The 17,941-nt window shown below is 33.1% G+C and overlaps 2 protein-coding genes and 1 non-coding gene across 3 annotated transcripts in view; 2 read left to right on the top strand and 1 right to left on the bottom strand.

The window, feature by feature from the left end:
- Positions 1-311: 311 nt before the first annotated feature.
- Positions 312-12,405, top strand: LOC123015219 (1-phosphatidylinositol 3-phosphate 5-kinase). Its single transcript, XM_044414833.1, has 11 exons — positions 312-720; positions 769-1,208; positions 1,256-1,671; positions 3,568-3,789; positions 3,839-5,127; positions 5,176-5,465; positions 7,757-8,170; positions 8,218-8,962; positions 11,044-11,893; positions 11,938-12,099; positions 12,147-12,405. Exons 1-11 carry the CDS (start codon positions 412-414, stop codon positions 12,341-12,343), a joined length of 5,334 nt encoding a protein of 1,777 aa, XP_044270768.1. The 5' UTR covers positions 312-411; the 3' UTR covers positions 12,344-12,405.
- Positions 12,406-12,765: 360 nt separating this feature from the next.
- The window catches only part of LOC123014660, an 11,027-nt gene continuing 5,851 nt past the window's right edge, over positions 12,766-17,941 (top strand). The window contains exons 1-4 of the mRNA XM_044413881.1: positions 12,766-12,894; positions 15,917-16,044; positions 16,090-16,202; positions 16,252-16,436. Of these exons, the coding sequence (XP_044269816.1) occupies positions 12,887-12,894; positions 15,917-16,044; positions 16,090-16,202; positions 16,252-16,436 (434 nt within the window). The 5' untranslated portion in view covers positions 12,766-12,886. The remainder of the gene's footprint in view (positions 12,895-15,916; positions 16,045-16,089; positions 16,203-16,251; positions 16,437-17,941) is intronic.
- On the bottom strand, positions 12,938-13,009 carry Trnaa-ugc. The gene has a single exon. It is a non-coding gene; the product is annotated as a tRNA-Ala (tRNA).

Genomic DNA, 17,941 nt, shown 5'->3' with positions numbered 1-17,941 from the left:
TTAACAATTCCACCAACAAATTATTATATGCTATCTTTGTTTAACACACACGATTAAACAAAGAATGAATGTGAGAATGGTTGGTGAAACTGGCAATACTTGCGGCCTCTCGTGGAGGTTTGCTGCAATGGCCTTGAGGAAACCACAAGGACACATAAAAACACAACAATTTGGCATTAAAACCTCATCAATTAATTATCACTGATAATTATTTATCACATTATTATTATTATCAATATATTTTTATCACTTAAAAACAGATATAGATATTTTTTTATCATTAGTGACAGACAATTGACAGTTGACAGATGTTGTAATTTATAGGTTGTAAATACAAGTCAGCTGACTTTTAATTGTAATATTTATTAATTTATTGTTATTAAAATGTGATCGGTGTGAGTTGTGGCCAAAATGAGCAAGAATCTGCAATCCCCCACCAAATTGACCGAATTCGCCCCCATTCAAACCGAAGAAAAGCCCCAAACTGTGGGCCAGTTTATCACGAAGATTTTCAAATTTAATAAAGGTCCAAATACGGAAGAACAAAGCTCGGGTTCAACCCCGAATTCGGATAACATGTCTCAGGAGTCTTTACCGACATGGGCAATTGACGCGTCGTCGGATTCGTCTACAACCCCCTTTCACGTGGACGTGAACGAGGGGCGAAGCCTCCCCAATGTTCTGAAACGAATCAGTAATTTATTGGCGTTAAAAAGCACGGTATTTTCGGTAGTCGTTCACTAGCCCCTTTTATCCCTCTGTTTCCAGAACCTTCAAGACTACTCAGACACCGAATTGAAACAGTATTGGATGCCGGATTCGGTAAGCAAAGAGTGTTACCAATGCTGCGAAAAATTCACGACGTTCAGACGCCGACACCACTGCCGCGTGTGTGGCCAAATTTTCTGCTCGCAATGCTGCAATCAGCAAATTCCCGGCAAAATTTTCGGATGTACTGGCGATTTGAGGGTTTGCACGTATTGTTGCAAAGTTGTCTTGTCGTATTTACAATCGTCAGACGTGGGGGCTGACCTAACCGCCGATTTGAAGCTTCTTCAAGAGAATTTACAAAGCAAATTCGGCAACGCTGTCCTCTCACCAACAACGCAAGACAATATACAAAATCTGAATAAGGACTCGGTCGAAGTCGGGAATATTCTACGCCGGAAAATATCCGTGGGGTACCAGGAGGAGAAATTTGCATCGGGGTGGGTATCAACCCACTTTGTTTTAAAGTGTTAATTTTGATTTTTAGACAGTCTAGTATGTATCTCACTACAGAAGAAAAATGTAAAGCGTTGCAAAACTCGGTATCGTTGCGCGCTCTCTTTGAGGAAATTTGTCGAACTACAACTGGGATTCCCTTGGGAACCCACAGGTACCGTTTGAGGACTTACACTGACTGTTTTTTGGGCTCGGAATTAGTTGATTGGTTGATTTGTCAACAAAAAGCCAATAGTCGGGTTCAAGCGGCTGCAATAAGTCAAGCGTTGCTCGAAGGGGGCTACATCGAGTGTGTCTCAGATCCTTGTTCTTTCGTCGATGGTTATGCCCTCTACAAGCCTGGTAGTTTTGTCACACCGGAAGTTCTCAATCATAATTATTTCGAAGTTCCTAATCAAGAAGAACCCATTTGGGTGCAACAAATCCCACAGGAATCGAGCACCACTGGTATTTTGGAGCGCCAATACGGTCACTTTTAAATCTCTATAACTTCGGTTATTCTAAAATTGAGAATAAGAGTAATTTGGTTTATTTTTTAGTCTCAAATTTTTTTGTGTTAAAATTCCGCGGTTTTTAATTCGCAAGGTGCTTAACTTAACTTACCATATATTTTTATAAAAAAAAGGAAATATGTGTCAATTTTATTTAAAAAAAGCTTATTTTTAATTGTCTTTCGAAAACATTTTTTACGTCTAAATTAACAGAAAACAAACTAAGTATAGTTAATCGGAAGTGAGTATCAACTTCTGCGATTGGATTACTCAAGTTTTTTTATTAGAATATTTGTCATTCCTTTCTATGTAGAAGTTTAGTCGTTTTCCAAATATGTTCTTAGATTATTTTGAAAATTTTTAGATTTACTTTTCTATTCAAAAATCGATAATTTTTTAATTTTTAAATGTTTTGAAATTGTGTTTGTATATTTGAATGAGAAAGGTGAGATCTTTTCTCTGGTGTATTCATAATAGGGAAAAATTATTATTTTTTATTAAATGAAGGAGAATTTAATTCTGGACCAATCTACTTTGTGTTTGTGTTGTGTTGGATAGGTAAAACGACTCTTCTGAAAGATAAAAAAAAATGTAGATTTGAATTTTTATTTTTTGGGTCCAGCCCTGCTTGATTAAAGGCGAATTACTTACATATTTTTAGTTTTGAAAAGTCACGTTTGTTTTCGAAATTTTCAAAAAACTGTTTTTTGCTATTTTTTGTAGAGCAGAATTATGTGGCAAATACGATAAATCAACATTTAGGCCTTTATACCAAATTTTAAAATCATCGGCCCACTATAATTTTTCAGTTACATTAGCAGTTAATTATTATGAATAAAAAATAACACAAAATTTAGAAAAAAAATTAAAAAGGTATTTTTTTACAAATTTTTACAAATAATATTGAAAAATCATAGTTGACCGCTGATTTTGAAATTTGGTAGAGAGGCCTAGATGTTGATTTTAAACAACTTAATACCTTTTTGTCGTATTTGCCACATAAAAGACACTTTTCACTGTACAGGAAAATAGGTTTTTTGAAAATTTCCAAGTCATAATCAAAAACACAATATAAACCGTCGCACCAAACTTTTATTTCTTTTATTCTCAGGTGAGAATAAACTGATGCATACTTGATTCTTTAAAATTAAAATTATTTTAGAAATCAGTCTTTAAACATGGCTGAACTCTAAAAAAAAGTGAATTTAAATCGAGGATTTTTATCTTCGTTTCACCCATTCGGGGACACATTGCGTTCTATTTCCAAATTTAATACTCCTAGTTTTTAAGTTATATTGACTTTTAGTTGATATTTTGGAAAATTCATTATTAGCCAAAGCAGCTGTTTTCGCACAGTTGACCATGGAAATGAAAGATGTTAAAAAACAATTAAATTAAATTAATTTAAGTTAAAAACTAATAAACAAGTAAATCTAAATCTAGGTTTGTGGCATTTCCTTTCCATTTTGTTTGTTTTTAATTTTTTTTTTTTTTTTTTTTTGAATTATGAACACACTAACGGAACAATTTAACTTTTATTTTTCGAATGTCAAAAAAAGATTTCAGGATATTTAAAAATGACAAAGTTATCGTATTTTGAAGAGGAATCGATTTTGAATTCAATAATAATAAACAATATTCAAATGTTTGTCCAAATTTGAAAATTTTACGCTCTTATTGGTCTAAACTAAAGGGAAGATTCAAAAATGCATCTCGGGTTAGGCAATCCTTAAACCCTTAAATTGCATTTTTCGTAGAATTGAGTAACGAAAAAATGTTTTTTTTAAAGAATAATAAAATATGGGGATTTAAAAGTGATTGTTTCCACATTTATTTACTCTATGATTTGCAGATTCTGATAACGAACAAGTTTCGATCAAGAAACGTGGCCCTTTGACTTCCTCGTCTTCGTACATGTTGGATATGAACGTTGAAGCAAATACTGTGTATTTATCACGACCTTTAGCCTCAAGTTATAGCATTCAATCGGGTGATTCTGGTGATGTTAGTTGTTGTGAGACCGACATTACGACGGTTCGAACTTCCGAACAAAGAGAATTTGTCCCCGAAGCTGGTATTTACCCAATTTCTTTGAATTAAATTTGCTACTTTATTGTTGTTAGGTTGGCACAATGCGTCATCTTTGCGCGAAGAAAACGGTGAGAAATTGGCTTATAATCTCTTAACTGAAGCATACCAACAACACGAACAAAGTTTATTGAAACAATTGCTAGCGTCAAATGGTCTGTTATTGTCATGGGCTGACGTGATAATTCCTTTATGTAATGAGATAATAAATGTGATTAGGCCTGATAAAAACCACGACGCTGAAGATTTAGATATTCGTCATTATATAAAATTCAAAAAATTGTCAGGTGGTTTCAGAAGCGATACTAAATTAATAAGTGGGATCGTTTTTACGAAAAATGTAGCCCACAAAGGGATGTTGACCGAAATTGACAATCCTAAAATCCTCCTCTTGCAATGTTCAATAGTCTATCAACGCACCGAGGGCCGTTTAATGTCCCTCGAGCCGGTCCTGATGCAAGAACACGAATATTTGCGTCACGTGGCCGCCCGTATCGTCGCCCTCCAACCAGACATCGTCCTCGTCCACCGAAACGTCTCGCGATTGGCTCAAGATCTGTTACGTCAGCACGGCATCACCTTGGTGCACAACGTCAAACAGAGCGTTTTGGACCAATTAGCGCGCTGCACAGAGGCGGATCTAGTCACAGCGGTAGATGCCCACATCGGGCGCCCTCGTCTCGGTACTTGTAAAAAATTCTACTTGAAAACTTACAACGTGGACAGGGGCGGAATCAAAACCTTGATGTTTTTCGAAGGTTTACCCATGGTGCATTTGGGCGGGACCGTGTTGCTAAGGGGCGGGTCTAGACAAGAGCTTACGCGATTGGAGAAGGTTGTATCGTTTTGTTTGTTTGCGAGTTATAATTGGCGGTTGGAGAAGTCGTTTTTAATGGATGAGTTTGCGCAGCCGCCTAATCCGAATTGTGAGTTTTTGGAAGATTTGGAGAGTTCTCCACGGTTGCCAACTGTTGTGAAGTATGACAGTGGAGGAAAGAAGATGAGTAGTGAGACGGTTGAGGATTTTACAGATCCGTTGCAGTCGTCATTTGTTGAGAATGTGTCAGAAGAAAAGGAAACGTTGGCAGTTGCAGAGTTGCCATTTTCAAATAGTTTTCGAAAAAGTTTGGATGACTCGATTCTTTGTATTTCACCGTATTTGATGTTTTCGGTTCCGTATTTGGAGACAGAAGTTGGGAAAAAATGCAAATTGAGGAAGTTTTTCCCCACGGAAATTTATTTTAGTGAACAATTTACCAATCAGACTAAGGTCAAAGTCATTAAGGATAATGCCGAGAATGGGAAAGAAAACGAACAGAGATCTGTGCGTTAGAAAAGAAGCCATAATTTTTTTTATTACCTTTTTTTATAGGTAAAGCCACTACACCCATTTTTACTTACAAAGATTACAACAAGTGTTGATAATAATGAGATTCAGTCATTATTGGCTCATTTTCGTGCTTGTGGCGGCAGCTACGAGAAACGGGAAATTTTATGTAAACCCCCGGTACAACTCGACGAGGAAATTTTAAAAAACAAGGACAAGAATTATTACAATAAACTCGATGTTCTTGAAATCAACAATCACCAAAGACTCTCAGTATTATTTTGTAGTTTTAGTCACGAGTCGACTAATTCACCAGCGTTTTGTGTGAATCCTTGGTAGGTAAAGAAATTTTTTTCGAAATTCAAGCTAAGGAACCGTCGAATTAGTTAATTATTTTGAATGAAATTTCAATGAAATTATACTTTGATGTGACAGAATTTAAGCTTTTAAATGGAGCTACACCCCCTGAAAGGGGCACTTTTTTAATGCGTTTTTCCAATACATCCAGAATAAATAAAATACAAAATTTGGTATACACCTAAACAAGTTCAAAGGTCAAATGTCGAAATTTTTAGTCAGAGGTGACCTAAACTGGAGGGGTATAGAGTAAAACGAATTTATGTTTAAATTTTTATGTTGTTATGGTTTGTAACATAAATTTTAAATTGATTTTACTTAAAAACTGTAAGTTGTATAGAAACAACGCAGAGACCCCTTTTTGTGAAAAACTATGGAATTTAAGCTTTTGTGGCTAAAAGTGTCAAGAAACTACAGGCAAAATAGTTAGGGTACTTTTTACCCTCCACTCCCTCGTTTAGGACGCCCCTGATTAAAAATTTCGACTTTTTGACTTTTTGGATTTGTTCTTGCAATTCGTTTAGGTATGCAGGGTGTTCGGTTCAAGTCGCCCCGGCTGATAACATCTAAACTTACTTCTTTTTTTCAAAAAGTAAATATTTAAGTAATAATATTCATTCTTAGCTTTCTTAATTTTTTTTAGCACGTCTGGTGTTGGCGGAAATGCTACCAAATTTAGTTTTTCAAATGGAACAACTATGTTTTTTTTCCGCCAAACAATAATAATTGACATGAAAAATATTATAAACCACTATTTATTAGATTTTGCGTAACACAATGCAATCAAAAAAACATCTTAAATCTTAGAATTGTATAAGTAAATTGGTCGCATAGCCCGATTTTTAATTTTAAAGGAACGGTGTGAAAAAAATGCTTGGATACAGTTAAATTGTTGGTTTGACAAATATAATTTTTCAGTTGATGAGCGAGTTCTCTTATGAAAACTCTTAGATTTTCTTCGAATGATAACAGAACATTCAGATTTCCATTTTCTTGTTCTTCACTAAAAGCCGCAGGTTTTTTAGTTTTAAGAAGCGAACCTGTTCGTCTCAGTTGTTTTTCAATTCGACTAAATTTCCAACGATTTTGGTGAACTTTATTTGAGTATTTTTCTCTATACTGTCTTTCAACTTACGTCTATTTTCATTGGACTTAAAAAACACTTCAAGCTGATCTATCAATTCGTCGTAATTATTATAATCCATTATTAAAAATCTCAATAAGATTTATTGACAAATTAGGCTTTGTCAAACTGATAATTAAACGGTATCCAAGCTTATTGCTTTTTGCATGAATACCTTGACAAGCAAAATCCCCTTACGTTGCAAAATTTGCAATAAAATTCAAAAATTTAAATTATTTTTTGAGTACATTATGTAAAGTAAAATGTAATAAATAGTGGTTTACCATATTTTTCATACCAATTATTATTGTTTTGAGCAAAAAAACATAGGTGTTCCATTTGAAAAACTAAATTTGGTAGCATTTTCGGCTACACCGGATGTGCCAAAAAAATTGATGCATTTACTAAGAAAGCGAGGAATGAATAGTATTATTTAAAAATTTAGTTTTAGAAAAAAAAAGGAAATTTAGGTGTTATCGGCCGGGACCGAACACCCTGTATAAAGGTTATTAGCTGGACCAAATTTTGTAATTTTATCTAAAAGGCTTTCTGAAATATTGGAAAAAACCCATTAGTTATGAGTTTTCCAAGGGTAAAACTTTAAAAAGCTTCGTGTCTAAAATCGTAACCGAAGCGACTTCGTTCTTACACCATTTGGTAGGTAATCTAACGCAGTTTTTAATGACTTTTTGAGTTTTATAATTTCGAAGAAAACCCCGTTTAAAAATTTAACATTGGATTAAGGCGAAATCTACAAAATGACGCCCATTGTAAGGCAATATCGAAAAAAATATTATTTTTATTAGGTAACATCACCACCAAATAGAAAGAGCTGCCACTAATAGTTCTGGAGTTATCGCCGGATATCCAGAAAAATTAAAAATCCAATTTTATCAAAAATTATGTAAAAAGTTACAGAGAATTTGCCTATGCAAACCGTTTCGTCCTAGGACCGCTAGTTAGAAGTTACGAATTTTTTAAAGAAATAACTCTTCTTGGGACACAATGTTTAATAAAACAAAGATTTCACGTCCCATTTAAAAGTGCCACCGTTCGCATTGGATTTCAGAATTTATTACTAGGGGCGCAAAAGTCTTAGCTTGAATCGCGAATTATTTAATACTAATTAAAGAGTGTTCTTTGTAGGATCGTCAACATGAATTTCTACGGTTCGAATGACATTCCCTTGGGTTGTTTCTTGGAGAGATATTGTTTCCGTTCGACTTATAATTGTCCATCGAAGCCTTGTGATACTCCAATGTTCAAACATATCCGACGTTTCGTTCACAATGCCGGCTGCGTCAGTATCTCTCTCAACAATTTCGAAAACGAATTTGCCGACGAAAATATCGTCATGTGGACTTGGTGCACTAAGTGCCAAAGTGTGTCACCAGTGGTTCCCATGTCGGCTGACACGTGGTCTTTTTCTTTTGCTAAATATCTAGAGTTGAAATTTTACGGTGGGTTGTATAGCAGACGAGGGAATACTCCTTGTGGTCATAGTTTGCACCACGACCATTACCAGTATTTCGGCTACAAAAATTCTGTAGCGTCTTTCAAGTAAATTCTATGTAAAAAATTCGATTTTATTAATTGTGATTTTTAAGGTATACTCCCATTCAAGTTTGGGATATTTCTCTACCTCCACCTGTGATCTACATACAGTATGATATAGAAAAACACCAAACCGAATTGATTGACGAAATTCGCACAATGGCCCAAAAAGGCCACGAAATCTATTCTTTGATTTTAGAAAAATTGTCTTGTATCCCCGCCGAACTTGAAGGTTTAGGGAATTTAAAACAGTTATTACTAAAGGAACAAACCCAATTTAAACAAAAAGTCGAAGAAGTGCAATTAAAACTAACCTCACCAACGATTGAAAGCAAACAGTTTGAGGAAACTCAACTGCATATCACATATTGGAAAATTTCCGATTCTCTTATCAGAATCAAACGTTTAATTGTCGAAACGGTGGAAAACTGGAACTTGCGGTTATGTGAAAGCGCACGTAAGAGAGACGACAAAAAGAAAGACCGGACTTCTTACAGCGATCTCGAAAGTCCGACAATACCCGAAAATAAAATATTATCAGAAACGGATATTTCATTCAGCGAGAGTCCAAACAGTGCTGCCATAACCAAAAAAATCAAAAGTTTGGATCAGAGCGACGCCGATAGTGAGTTGACCACTTCTTCATCTCCCAAATGTCACCACAGATCGCAGTCAGATGGCACTGTAATGTCGCACAATGAAGAACAAAATGATTGTAAAAAAGACACTGATAAGAAAACGGTCAAGAATATCTTATCGCAACTTTTGCCCTCGTCAAGTGCCCTCACGCTAATTCCGGTCAGTAAATTAACTACTACTGTAATTTTAATTATACAAGTTGTGTAGCGAAAAATTGTTACATATTCTACATCGAAAAATAAAAATAACATTAATAAAAAAAAGAAAAATATTCAGTGACGTGCGCGTACGCCACTGGTAAAAGTAAAGTAATTGCCGGAAAATAAGCGCTTTTAGAAGCTTACAAAGCCTTAAGTGGTTTTGGAGGAATTAATGGATTTTACTCGTAATTTTAATCATGAGACTTTATAAGAAGCCTTAGCTTTATAAGAATATCGTTTATTTGACAAATTAGTGTTGGTTTTTGATGTAGAATATGCAGTTACAATTTTTCGCAATATTAAGAACACACCCTGTATATTTTATACTGGTTGTTTGAGTAATCACGGAAAATTGAACAACGTCAAACAGGCCAAGATACCTATAGTTTTCACCCTAAAATATTTTTTTCGATTTTTACTAAAAATGTATACAGGGTGTTTCAAAGAAATGGTCCGTTGTTTTCCTTTAAACGTTAAAAATACATATTTAAAAATTGCAACACCTTCTTTTGAAGTATACAAAATGTCTCAAAAATGAGTTAAAATACAAAATATTTTTTTATGAAGCAACTTATTTTTGATGTAGCTTTTAGTATTGATGTTTTTGACTTTTATTGGTCGGTTTTGCTCTTTTTTAATAATTTGAGTTTTGTGCCAAAAGCAAACGTTTTAAGAAATTATTTCACAAAAACTAGAATAACTAAAACGTAAAATTCTCTTTCCAAAAAAATAGCTACAAACTTTAGAAGATTTTTAGGAAAATACATGCCTATTTAAAAAAATAAAGTTTGTTACAAGCTAAATAAGTTAAAAAAATAGTAAATGGAACACATTTTTTTTTGGTGTTTGCATCTAGAAGATTATAAATTCTTTCTACAAACAAACTTAAAAACAAAAAATATTATAATCTTAAGATTTTTTTGATTATTCTATTTAATAGTACTTAAAGTCGCGGTCAATTCATAGTGTCCACTTCCCTATGAAAATTTGTAAAAATTGAGTTGTGTAAATCCGACTTTAAACATTTAATTGTTTTTTTTAGGGACATATTTATAAAAAATGACAATTCTGAAAAGACTTTTTCAGAATTAGAATACTTTAAATAAGGATAACATGAGCTGCGCCTGTCGCAATTGTTGACATAATTTAGTCACTTCTGCTGCCAACATAAACACAACTCACACACTAGAGGTGGCGGGCTAGGGGCTGCCAACTTTGCAATAAATTAAATCTTCACCATATGAACTGACCATGACTTTAGTGAAAATCTTAGTTAAAAAAAATAAGAACAAAAAGTGAAAACATCAAAATTAATAAAAGAAATTGGCTTATTTTTAAAAGGAACTTTTTCATTTAAAGTTTGAAAAAAATGAATCATTTTAACTGCACAATTCTAAATAGAAACTAACAAAAAAATTGCTTTTACTTTTTTAAATTCGTTTTTTTTTTCATTCGTTTTGGTTTTATTGTGTAACAAAAACCTTGTTTCTAATCATTGTTTCTTTCGATTTGCTTTATTTTTCAATGAGAATCTTTTTTTGACACAAAAATAAGTTATTTTATGTGTAAAATTTTAAATGCAATCCTTTAATCCTTTAATTTATACAGGACGTTCCAGAATCGGGTTGTAAATTCGCCTTATTTCATCAGTTTAACGAAATCCTTATTTTTCTGCGAATCTTCTTTCCATTTGATTTATTTTTATAAATGAGAATTTTATTTATTTTGATAAATTTAATAAAAAAATAAAATATGTGTTGTATCTTTTTCCTGAGACATCTGTACACTCGAATATACTATCTATGACTTTTGAATATAATTTTTTTAAAGTGTTAACATTCAGAGGACATTAATAGGCAAAGTATATAGTTTATTTAAGGTTGTGTTTTTTATTTTTGATACACCCTGTATATTATAAGACAATTATTTTAAAAATTACATTTTTTTCAATCTGCTTTTTGCGGTAATAGAAGGAAATAGTGAACTTTATTATTAATTATTCAATCATTAGTAAGCTACTACATAATATTTAATTTGTAGAATCCATTCAATACTCAGGACCACTACACCCTCCCGACCGGTGTTTCAGTCCCCATAATCGTCTACGAGTCTGAACCAAGCTCAATAATCGCATACGCTTTGAATTCTTTCGATTACAAAAAATCCTTCGAGGATTTAACGAAAAAAGCAACCACTGAACAAACTCCTAGTCCCGTCATCAAGCGCAAGAACCAAAATGCGGATAAAAACGATGAAACATCAGGTCTTTTGGGCTTTCTACGAAACAAAAACGACCTCAATTCGCCCGTGTCTGTGTCCGAAAACCCCCAAAACGTTGAAGTGACAGAAGATGTGAAAAAATCGAAAAATCTGCACATCGAAGTGCAATTTCAAGACACGCATTGTAATTTTTTCTGTCGGATTTACTTCGCTGAGAAGTTTGCGAATTTGAGGTCGTTGGTGTTGCCGATTGGTGAAGAGGGGTATATTAGGTCGTTGGCGAGGTCGGTGCAGTGGAATGCAAGAGGGGGGAAATCGGGGTCGAATTTTGCCAAAACGGCCGACGATCGCTTTGTTTTAAAGGAAATGTCGAAGTCTGAAGTCCAGTTGTTCCTAGAATCAGCGCCGAATTATTTTACTTATATGCAAAAGTGCTACGGGACGGGGCAACCGACACTTTTAGGGAAAATCGTAGGGATTTATCAGATTATTTTCAAGAATAATAATTCGAATGTTACGTTGAGGACAAATCTACTGGTTATGGAGAATTTGTTTTACAAGAGAACTGTGTCCCAGAAGTTCGATTTGAAGGGCTCGATGAGGAACAGACTGGTCGTGCCTGATAATCAAGAAGGGGAAATCGTTTTGTTGGACGAAAATCTCTTGAAAAGTAACTTTGTCGTGGGTTTTTCCTTGTCAAATGTTGTTTTTTAGTGACTTGTGATGCTCCTTTGTACATTTTGCCCCACTCGAAGGCCGTTCTCACAGCGGCCATTCAGAATGATACTGAGTTTTTGTCAGCACAGTCGGTTATGGACTATTCGTTGTTGGTGGGTTTAGATTCGGAAAATCGAGAGTTGGTTCTTGGGATAATAGGTGAGGAAAGTTTTGTATGTTGTGAAATCAATGTTTTACTGTTTCAGATTACATTCGAACGTTTACGTGGGATAAGAAACTTGAAACTATGGTGAAAAAAAGTGGGATTTTGGGTGGGCAAGGCAAGTTACCTACGATTGTCTCTCCCGAGGAGTACCAAAAGAGATTCATTGAAGCCATGCATCGGTATTTTTTGGAAGTTCCCGATCATTGGGCCGGGTTGGGCAAAGGCTTGGAATTTTGATGTTTTTTTGTATTATTTTCCATATATTTTATGTAACAAGTTTTAATAAAAACCCACTCAAATTATTGTTTCATTCATTACACAATCCATAAAAAGCGAAAAGGTAAAGAAATTCAATTTAAATTCGTTTCGTTTCTCGACGTTTCATGAATACTGAATTAATGTGAAGAAAGAGAGAGCTTTTATATTTAGCGCTCATGTGAACTTTACCCCGAACGTTGATATTTATCAACCCTTCAGCCTTTGCTGAAACTTTCATTGAAATAATCTAAATTTAGGTCGTCACACATTCTTACAGGTTGATTCAAGGTTTCGGGTTTTGCGCAAATGTGGGTAAATGCAACTTAAAGCTTCGCTTTGTGGGAAAGCGTTTACTTTTCCGACGTGACGCTATTGTTGATTTAGAAAATGCGTTCGGATATTATTGCTTTCGTGACTGTAATAACCGGTGTTGACCGCTGTATAAGGAGAGGGAAATTTGCAAATAATTGCTTGAGGCGAGAGTGAAGTGTCGATGGGGATTCTGATGTATAAAAAACAAAAATGAAAACGTAAGTTGGAGTAGATGCAGTAGTAGTGAAATGGAAAAAAAATTGGAGATGCCGGGGATCGAACCCGGGGCCTTTCACATGCAAAGCGAACGCTCTACCACTGAGCTACATCCCCTGATACTAGTGAACATGTACTTGACATATATTTGCAACCCATGTTCCTCTTTAAGACAATCATGTAATCTAATTCCTTTATTATAATTACGTATTTTACAATTAATTTTTTAAAATAGTTCTTTCTGGAAAAAGAGATTAAGAATACTCATCCTGTATGAAAAGGATTACCACAAATTATTGCAATTAAATATTTTGTAAACCAGCTCTAACAATGTTATGTTGTTGGATTTGTTTTTAAGTAAATTCTGCATATTTCAAAAAGTTTTGAGAGAAGTCCTCTAATCGGACAAAAATTTAGATTGTTTTATTCAATTTCTATGGGGTTTTACTCATTTTTGAATGAGAATTATGCTTATTTAGCTGTTTAACTAGATTTTGTGGCTTGCTTCGTTTACTTTAGCTTTTTCTATCAAAGATTATTCAAGAATTAATAGGTAAGTCACAGAATCAGGGCGGTCTCAATTTTTTCTATTTTATTTCTTTAGGTTTATATTTTAAAAAAAATCTCGCTTTTTGTCGTTGTTTTTATCGATTTGGTTTAACAGTTAGAAAATTTAAAATAATTGCACTTTCTTGAAAATATAAAACAAAACAAGATTATAGGTAGGTACTTATTTTCAGCTTGTCTAAACTCTAAATTTACACAAGAAAGCGCACAATCAAGATTTAATTTGTCTTATTTTATACATTCTTCCTATTTGACTTATTTTTCAATAAGAATCCAAATTCTACATAGAAACTAAAAAAGCAGATTGGTTATTTTGAAGCTAAACAAATAGAAAATTTACACCTTTTTTCACTTCATAAGTTTCAGAATATATGAAACGACTCGAAAATTATACTAACGATTATTTTTATATAGGTTTTTGTAAATTTTCTATGAGAAATCAGTCAAGTCACGGCTTGTTCATCTTGATTTAGTTATTTTTTTATCAAAAAATTTTGACTATAGAGTATACTTACAAGAAATAGCAGAATTAGACTCTAAATTCGTCTTATTTTATTTCTTTAGACTTATTTTTTAACAAAACCTCGTTTTGTTTTTCGTAGTTGATTTCTGTTTGGATCTAAATTTTAATTGGAAACTTAATCGACTTTTTCGGACCATTTTTCATTTAATGAATTTTCAGAAGTACGCGGAAAAATTGGACAAAAATTATACTTGTTCTAATAGCTTTTGTTGAATTTAATACATATCATTGTGTGGTAAGTTGCTAAATTATAGTCTCTAATTATTGTATCATTTAGTGTAATTAAATATTTTAACAAAAATAAAAAAAATGCAATATCTGGCTCTAAATTCCATTCTATCTATTTATGTTTATATTAACGAAAACTTCGTTTTTTCTTTTTGTTTCAATTTGATTTGTTTTATTTTTTATCAAATTTGAAAAATAAACGTTTGAACTGTAATATTCTTAGTGGAAACTGAAAATGCTGATTCATCGTCTTTAAAGTTAAAGTTTTATCATTTAATAAAAAGAATCGGTATTACTTTATTGCATGTTAACACAATGGAAAACATACCAGGTGAATAAAAAGTATGGAACCAAACGTTTTTTGCTTAAACTATTTATTTTTTTAAAACTAATTGATGAGTTATAAAGTACAATAAAAATGTGATGATTTAACAAGAATAAAATTTTTCGAAATTTCCTTTTGTTTTTGAGTTCTACAAAAAAATTATCTTTTTTTAAATGGCAACCCACTATAAAATCATTTTTCTCATAAAAGCTATACTCTAAGGATTACAACTATCCACTTTATATTTAATTTTTTCAAAAAAAAAATTTCACATAAATTGCAATTTTGACAAAAAAAAAATCGCATAACTCAAAAACAAAACAAAATTTCGTTCTGAAAATACGATCACATTTTTTATATTACTCTAATTTATATTAATTATTATTTTCTGGATGCAAATGATTAAAAATAAAACCACTTGGTTCCATACTTTATATTCACCCTGTATAAAAATATGATAAACCTTTTAAACAAATGAAAATATTGATAAGCAGCTTTAAGCATAAATAAAAATAAAAAAAAGTTATTTTATATGCGTTCCCAAAAATCACTATTTTTGAGGAATATTTGCTCTCATCACATTAGTCTACATAATAAGAGGTTTGAATGTGTTTTTGAAAGTTTAAAAAAAATAATGTTGTTTTTGCTGACGAATCGTTGCTGTTTATTCCGGACGAGGCGAAGCCGAGTCTGGAACAGCAGATGAGTTTTAGGTATCTTAGGTCCTTGTAACAAAAATAATTATTTCTGGCACTAAAATAAACCTAATTCATTTACAATTCGCCCAGACGACTTAATTTTCCCTTCACCTCATTTAACGCCTCGCATTGCGTGCACGTGATCTGTTTTCCCTAGGCCAAGCCAATCAAAGTTTAGATTAGGGCCAGTGATTTAGGTGAACCTGTAACCTTGAGCCGGTGCACTGTGCCCTACCGGAAACAAATTTCCTCATTATGATAAATTTCTCCTTGTCCACACCCCAAAATAATTTCCTCGTGAACCAATTTGGGTCACGGGGTCGGTGTGGAGACGTCACGACAAAACTTGCTGCAAAATCCACATTTGTAAACGTAACATCCGTCCGATTTCGTTTGTCACTGTGAAAGCGAAAGGGATGGAAATCGAGCCGTGGATAATCCAATGTTCCGGTTGTAGCCTGGTACTCATTTGACATGCAACGGAATTTGCTTGTTGTTTAAAACCCTCTGTTCAGTCGGTGCATCATTTTCGCATTGAATTTTCTCGAATTGTAGAAGAGTTTTCGATGCGTGATTAGGGGCAACATGCAAGGGTTACAGGAAGCGGCGATAAGTGCTTCTAATGTGATCATGGTTTATTTATAGAGCTTTATTGAATGAAATTAAAACACCGCAAATTGCAGGAAAGTCCATAAGAAAAATTCCGCCTCGGAGCCGGATCTCAACACGGCCGGAAGAAATCACAAATCCGGCTTTCCGCCGGGGACCACAGTCGACGAACTTTGGTTATATCGCCGGAAACGAGCATCAGGTAGCAAAATCCGCCAGAAAACTCGTAAAATCACAATTTTTTCAGAAAATGAGTGGCCTAGTGACAACCTGAAACTGCGAGAGGGCTCTTTCAAATTGCTGAAAAGCGAATATACTCGCAGATTTAAAGATTTCTGGTCGTGTGAAAACCTCCGAGAGGTATTGGCACTGAAACGATTCTCCATCATCTGAAATTTCAGTTTTTCAGGATATTTCTCCTACCAGAAGAGGGAAACCTGACGACCATCTGATACTTGAAGGACTCCACGACTTGCATCCGCTCTACAAAGAAAATTTTGTTCAATATCCGATTGAAAGGCTAGTGCATAGACCTACCACTAGTTCGTTTCAAATTATTGATTCGAATGAAAACGAAATGAGGGAAAATTCAAGGTAAGGCCGACAGGGTCGGACTGGTCAGAAGGATCAAAAATCTCACTAAGGAAAAAATTTCGAAATAAAGCGTTTTAAGCGTTTTACAACATGTAAAATAAAAAATACCTTGTATCAAGAAACGCTCAACATATCAATAAATAAAAATGAATCGTTATTGTGTAAAAAATAAAAAAACAAAATCTACTTTTTGACAAAATTTGTGGTGAAACTTGAAGTTACTGTAATAAAAAAATGGTTTGTGAAATTATATTAAAGAAAAATCAACTCCAAAATATGATAAAATATATATTTAGTGTTATATTTTTTAAAACAAAATTATGAATATTTTTACGAAAACTCTACAAAAATTATATCAAATAATCAAACTATAGAGCAAAACCCTGTTTGCCAACCTGCAAAAAACTACTTTTCTCTTGTTGATACTAAAAATAAATTTAGGTTTAAATGAAAGCATGAATTAGAATTTTATAAAAAAATGCACTAAAACTTATTTAGCATTAATAAAAAAGGTGATTTGTTTATCTATAGCGTAATTCATATAAAACTACGAGCCTACTTTAAGTAAAATCAGTTGTATTAATTAGTACTAATCATTTATAAAAATTAATATTTTGATTTTTCATTATGTTTACATCCTTGAAAAAGACATATAAGGTGCATAAAATAAAGTATGGAACTAAACATTGTCTTCTGACAATAATAATTAATAAGGAATTAAAAAAATGCTATCAAAATCTGATCGTTTTTTGGAATAAAATTTGTTTTTGCTTTTGAGTTTTGTTTTTTTTCAAAATGCCAACTTACATAAAAAAAATTCAAATAAAATTGAATAAAAGGTAAATACATACTTTTAGATCATGGTCTTTGTAAAAAAGGTCTTATAAGGGGTTCCTATCTGAAAAAAAATAAAACAAAAAAAATCGAAGAAATTTTTACTTTTGGGTAATGTTACATTATTATTCACTTATTATTCATCAATTAATTAAATTAAAAAAAAACCTTTAGTTCCATACTTTCTGGAAAACAAAAGTTAGTTTTTAGAAGTTTAACTTGACGACATGCAACAAAAATTCAAAATAATTTTTTGAAAAAATAAGTAGTTTTTGTATCATTGATAACCACAAAACTATAATTGGTACATAAACTTTGAGAAATTTAATTGTTGTACAGTGTGTCCCCGGATAGGTGGAACGCCTCTAGAAAATAAAAAATTCTTGATTTAAATTTAAATTTTCACAATATACACTGTGTCAATTTTAAAACTTGCAATCGGCAATTTCTCTCAACTGAAAAAGTTATTAATAATCACTCAAAACCGTTTTGGTGGTTCCTAGGGGGAATTTAATTGACATGATAAGTGACACACCTCCATCCACCCTTGAATATAGTAAAAAAAATGAAAATTTTACGTCTTCGTTTTTGAATAATTGGAAAAATAACTTTACCAAATAGGCTGTTGTATGACATTTTTGAAAAGCGCTTGTTATGGGCTTTCCAACGAT

The sequence above is a fragment of the Tribolium madens genome, unplaced genomic scaffold (assembly GCF_015345945.1).
Source record: "Tribolium madens isolate multiple individuals breed KSU strain unplaced genomic scaffold, Tmad_KSU_1.1 Scaffold_97;HRSCAF=244;Tcas5.2_LG3a, whole genome shotgun sequence".
In the NCBI taxonomy this organism is placed as follows: domain Eukaryota; kingdom Metazoa; phylum Arthropoda; class Insecta; order Coleoptera; family Tenebrionidae; genus Tribolium; species Tribolium madens.
This window is presented reverse-complemented; position numbering and strand designations above follow the sequence as displayed.

Bases quoted from the DNA above. Each gene is read 5' to 3' on its own strand.
- LOC123015219 (XM_044414833.1), top strand. From the start codon at position 412: ATGAGCAAGAATCTGCAATCCCCCACCAAATTGACCGAATTCGCCCCC. The intron at 5,466-7,756 runs GTAGGTAAAGAA...TGTTCTTTGTAG, and splicing joins GCGTTTTGTGTGAATCCTTG to GATCGTCAACATGAATTTCT. The intron at 8,171-8,217 runs GTAAATTCTATG...GTGATTTTTAAG, and splicing joins AATTCTGTAGCGTCTTTCAA to GTATACTCCCATTCAAGTTT.